The 6,068-nt window shown below is 36.9% G+C and overlaps 1 protein-coding gene across 1 annotated transcript; it reads right to left on the bottom strand.

Annotated features, from left to right (window-relative positions):
• Nucleotides 1–1,452: 1,452 nt before the first annotated feature.
• Nucleotides 1,453–2,661, bottom strand: LOC115787601 (relaxin-3 receptor 1-like). The gene has a single exon (XM_030740348.1). The coding sequence runs from the start codon at nt 2,659–2,661 to the stop codon at nt 1,453–1,455; it is 1,209 nt and encodes a 402-aa protein (XP_030596208.1).
• Between the last annotated feature and the right edge of the window lie 3,407 nt (nt 2,662–6,068).

Raw genomic sequence — 6,068 nt, 5'->3', positions numbered from 1 at the left:
GTGTACCACAGTCACAGACTGCATTATAAGTAATAAATTTATATATTAATTACAGTCCTCCTTTCCAGAGAGTGAGGAAGTGAGACAGGAATCAGCCACATTAGACAGATGAATTAAATAATAACAGTAAAAATTTATCCTGGGATATAAATATACCAACCATCTGCGTAATCCTCCCAACAACACCCCTCAAAATAGTGCAAAAATAGTTTGAGAAACATGACGAAGAGTTCAAGTTGCTTACTTGGCTTCCCAATTCCCCCACACCACAATCCTATTGAGCATGCTATCAAGCATGGGATGTGCTGGAAAAAAAAAGACTCATAGCATCTTACAGGATCTACTAATCTTGGTGTGGATACTGCAGGGAACCTTCAGAGCTCCTTTTTAAGTTCAGGCCTTGATGGGCCAGAACTGTGTAGGCGGTACAGGGGGAAGCCATGATATATATATATATATATATATATATATATATATATATATATATATATATATATATATATATATATATAGACATGATTGTTGTGTTTTCCAGACCTTCAATCCGTGGCAAAAACCTCTTCAGCATATACAATTTGACATATTTATCTAGAGAAAACTGAGTGAACAGAAAGCACACAAAACAAAGTTTAGGATGGATTTTATTTTTAATTTCCATTCAAACAAATGACATGCACACTGTAAATCCAAGACAATCACAATTTAGACTGAGTAATTGTTCCAAATACATGTACATGTAGGATTTAATCTATTGTATAGTGTTTTAGGTAATAATACAAACAACTGGAAGAAGAAAGTGAAAAGAAACTAGAAGAGGCACTAGAAAGTGCGATTTTTGGAGCAACTGCCATGTGATTGCTGAAAGCTGATGCAGACGGTTGTTTTACATGCTAAAAATGCAAGACTTTTTTTGACGGGGGGTAGCTGCAAATAGTGCTAAGCAGTTTTCATTTTTGTATACTCAGCAATCGCCCTAATGTGTGTGGAGTGGTAGGATCTCTTTTTGGCTCTTTGGCTTAATTAGATAGAGACAGTTAGATGACAGGAAAGTGGGGAGAGAGCGTGCAGGTGACATCCAGCAAATGGCCTGGGGTAGAAGTGAACCCAGGCCACTGCAGCCAGGACACAGCCTCCACATGTGGGGTGTGTGCTCTAACAGGACCTCTTTTAATTAGATTTTAGAGTGAATTTGTGAATACATTTTTTTTTACAAAGTGCTATGATATTATTACCGACTAAAGTGCAAAGCTTCACACAGACTCAAAAGCCTAGGTACAGCTTAAGTATTTAAGATTAGCTTTCTTACATCAGATCTAAAATATGGATATTTGCAGAGCCGTAGATGGGAAAGCTTCCTAATCCACATTGAAACCTCTTAAATTATCCATCCTGGTTCCACCTTGTGTTTCATAAAGGCCTAAGTGTTTATAATTTGATCATTGTGCTGTGACTTTACAGAGTGGACACTACAGTTGGCAGTGTTGAAAGAGGTACATATTTCCTGCTGTCAGTTTGAGATGTGTGGCTGAAAATGTTGTTGACTGGAGTACCCAGCTGGCCTGCTTGCCCAGACCCCACTTCAGAATTAATATCATAGGGCACCTTGGACATAATAGCTAAACTTAATTTGAAGAGCACATTATGGAGAGCCACACGGTATTCTTTTCTAACCAGGCAGTAGATGACAGGGTTGAAGCAGCAGCTGGTGAAAGCCAAACAGTTGGCCAGAGGGAAAAAGTATGTTTGAGCCCAGAAGAATGAGGGGGTCATATCAATGATGTCAAGTTGGATCAGGGAACCCCAAAGTGTGAGGACGTTGTACGGGAACCAGCAGGCACAGAACGAAAGTACCACCACCGCCACGGACTTTGTAATGTCAGTCTTTCGCCAAGAGTTGCTGCCTTTCAGTTTATGCTGACGGAGGAAGCGCATCAGAAGCAGGTAGGAGAGGATCATAATGGCGTAGGGCAGCAAAAATCCCAGCACCACTCGCAGGAGTTGGTTTATTCCAAGCCAGGCTGTACCATCTGGGAAACGGAGGAGGCATGCTGTGTCGTTGCCAAAGCCCACATGTTTCAGGTCTGCAAACACAGCTCGGGGTGCCGCCGCTATGAGTGCTCCAGCCCAGATAAAAGCTGTGGCCACTGGAAAAGCCCAAGACCGGCTGCAGCGGGAAGCACTGGGTTTGAGAGCAGTTGCCACATAGCAGTACCGGGTCAAACTCATAGCTGTGAGGAAAAAGCAGCTAGCAAACACATTCAACCCAGTGAGTACGGACACAGCCTTGCATGTACCCAGGCCAAAGGGCCAGCTGTAGTCCAATGCAATATCAATAGCCCAAAATGGTAAGGCCAGTGAAAACAGTAAGTCTGCCACAGCTAAGTTAAAAACAAAGAAATTGATATTGCCTGTGGTGATGGTGTGAGTAGAGTACAGCAGGAACATCACTAACAAGTTCCCCAATACTCCAGCTGTAGCCACAATAAAATACACCACAGATATGAGTATCCTCTGCCAGGGGGGTGGATCGGGAAACCCCAGCAAGTTGTAAATGCTCACATTGTGAAATGCAAGCTGAGAGTTATTACTGAATTTGTCTAAACTGCAAGTATTCAGGATGTTTCTGTAGAACTCAAGTTTCTGTAAGTCAGTGTCTGACATCTTGCTTCCCTGATGAAGGCGAAGTTTGTCCTCAAGATGCTGAGATGTGTCCGCTTGTCTCCTCTTTTAAACTACTATAAATAAAAAATGTACGTCTTGGCAGTCTGTTTATTAGATGACAATCTTCTGTCCCTGCAAGGAAAGAGGAAGTTATTACTACATAATAGGCACTGGAGTTTATGAGTAAATAAGTAGATTAGGTCTGTCAGATAAACAAATTACACTAAAGTGTTACCCACAGAGTTCAGTAATCCAATTCAGATCTCAACAGATAAGACAGGAAATATGAATTTAAACAGAAAGTTAAGCTAATTTCACCCTACGAAGTGGAAAAGCTCTTCAGGAGTTCCCCAGAATAATGTGTAATACATGTGTAATGCAGAAGTTCATTTCTGACAACAGACAAATCAGTTCACGTTTATATTGTCGATAGATGTTTGACTAATCAGTAAATGATCATCTTCTAGATAACAGATGTGTTATAAGCGCTGCTTGAGATTCCCTTTGAATTTTACAAGTTTTAGATGCAACATGAAATGTCAAAAAATGTGAATAATATTGTGACCGTGAGACAGTCAAAGCCTGAAAAGTCTCAAGGATAAACCAGGATTTCTTAAACAAAATAAGATTGTTTTTTTATAAAATTTCAAGTAACAGCTCATTAGAGCTCCTGGAGACTTGTTATTTGTGAGCAAAAAGAAAGAATAATTATTAGTAAATGCTACTGGATATATAGGGTTAGGGTTAGGGTTAGGGTTAGGGTTATATATATATATATATATATATATATATATATATATATATATATATATATATATATATATATATATATATATATATATATATATATATATATATATATATATATATATATATATAAGATATATATATATATATATATATATATATATATATATATATATATATATATATATATATATATATATATATATATATATATATATACATATATATATATATATATATATATATATATATATATATATATATATATATATATATATATATATATATATATATATATATATATATTATATATATATATATATATATTTATTTAGTTCATATAGCTTTTGAGGAATTAACTGTTTTAAGATTTTTTTAATTATATAGATAGTTATACAAGACACCGAAAAACATTTGCTGACTTAAAAACCATTCAGCTGCATTCAAATTACGTTAATGTTAGTAAGTACTGTAGAGAAGCAAACAGATGCACTGTGTGCTGCGGATGACCCTAACTGCACTGAACACATGTACTTTTCCCTGCTGCTGTGGGGACCTTGCTGTTAATAAAAGTTAAACACATTTGCAGAGTACTTGTTTTTTCTTTCTTCTCAAGTTCATATTTATCTCGAACCCTGCAGTTGATAAAAGGCACAAGAAAAAACAAACAAGACTGTCTCTTTGATTAGTTAAATAATCCACTTTAGCTTTTTATCAAGGTTCTACCCATAAATTCAATATCAAGGCCATAAAAATATCTTACCTGATCATCAAAAGGTGGCAAATGATGGGCAGTTTTTGTAGCCTCTGTTGGTTAGTACCAGACAACAGCAAGAATGCCCATGCAACCCACCCTGAATGCATGCAGCTCCACCCCATTATGTTTTTCTGTTTGCATATTCAGAATCTGCTCAAGTGGCTGAAACACTAGGAAACTTAACTTCCTCGCAAAGATACAATGTAGAAAACTGGAAAAGTACAGAAGCCCCACATATACCTAAATTCGGGCTAAGCAGCAAGTGTCTTACATTTTTAAAGGATATTAAAAAACAGCTTTAATCTATCTATCTATCTATCTATCTATCTATCTATCTATCTATCTATCTATCTATCTATCTATCTATCTATCTATCTATCTATCTATCTATCTATCTATCTATCTATCTATCTATCTATCTATCTATCTATCTATCTATCTATCTATCTATCTATCTATCTATCTATCTATCTATCTATCTATCTAAAAAAAAAACTACACTCCCCTCCCTTTATTTTTGCTGCAGACTGGTTTGCATTAGGAGATGAATATGACACAAAAGATCAACATCGCAGCTATTTCCAGACATTTACACCTGGATCTGATACGCAGTTCAGCAAATGGCACCTTTTGTCTGAACTCACCCATTTTTCTTGTGAGCAAAAGTATTGTCCAGGTGTGTCCTGTTACGGTGATTATTCAAACAATCAATAGCGTTGAATGTCTACGCTCAGTTTCAGATTTGGGTTCTGCCAAATGTCTGTGGGTGAAAATTAAGCAGCTGTGAGGCTGAAAGAAGATGGAAACTCAATCAGAGCCATTGCACAAACATTGACCATAGCCAGTACAACTGCTTGGAATGTCCTGAAGAAGAAATTGTCACTGGTGTACCGAGTAACCGATGTCAAACAGGTAGACCGAGGAGAACAACAGCAGTTGATGACAAAAACATTGTAAGTGTAGCTGTAATGCTGTAAAGAAAGACCATAAAACTGCTGTTAGTGACATCAGCAACAATCTCCAGAGGTCATGAGTGAAGGTATCTCAATTTACTGTTTGCGGAAGACTTCATGAACAAAAGTAGAGGCTTCACCAGATTATGCAATCCACTAATTAACAAGAAGAACAGGACGGCCAGGCTGTAATTTGCCAAGCAATACAGAAAAGCCTCAGAAAAAAGTTTTATGGACTGATGAGACAAAAATTAACCTTTACTGATGTGATGGAAAGGCTAAAGTTTGGAGAAGAAAGAAAGGATCTACTCATGATCCCAAACATACTGAGCTCATCTGTGAAACACAGTGGAGGTGATGTCATGGCTCCTCTAGGACGGGCTCATTAATCTTCATTGATGATTTCACGCATGATGGCAGCAGTACAATGAACTCAGAAGTCTACAGATACATTTTGTCAATTTAAAGAAGGATGCAACCAAACTGATTGGGAAATCCTTCATCGTGCAGCAAGATAATGACCCAAAACACACTGCCAAAACTACAAAACATCAGAGAGTTCTTCAGGGGCAGGAAGTGGAAGGTTTTAGATTGGCCTAGTCAATCTCCAGACTGACAGAGGCCACGGTGAAAGTCTGGAAAAGCATCACAAAAGAAGACTAAGAAGACTCTGACTGCTTTTAAAGCCTTTAAAACCAGACTTTCGAAAAATAAAGTAGCAAGAACTGACACATTTAGGTGCTTATGTGCTTTCATTCATTAACTTTTTTCTCACGCTTTCAATTAAATTTTACAAATAATTTATTAATTTATTTTTACTTACGCTGTCAGAGTTCTACTGGAATTACAATTTGAGTTTTTTTTTCTTTTAATGTTTCAGAATAACAGATTTACATTTTATTCTTAGAAAACATAAAATCCACTTTTAGATTTCATGGAAAAAGTCAGTA

Source organism: Archocentrus centrarchus, chromosome 11 (assembly GCF_007364275.1).
Source record: "Archocentrus centrarchus isolate MPI-CPG fArcCen1 chromosome 11, fArcCen1, whole genome shotgun sequence".
NCBI lineage: Eukaryota > Metazoa > Chordata > Actinopteri > Cichliformes > Cichlidae > Archocentrus > Archocentrus centrarchus.
Note: the sequence above shows the minus strand (reverse complement) of the source record. Positions and strands in the feature narration are given on the sequence as shown.

Coding starts and splice junctions, on each gene's coding strand:
- LOC115787601 (XM_030740348.1), bottom strand. CDS start 2,661: ATGTCAGACACTGACTTACAGAAACTTGAGTTCTACAGAAACATCCTG.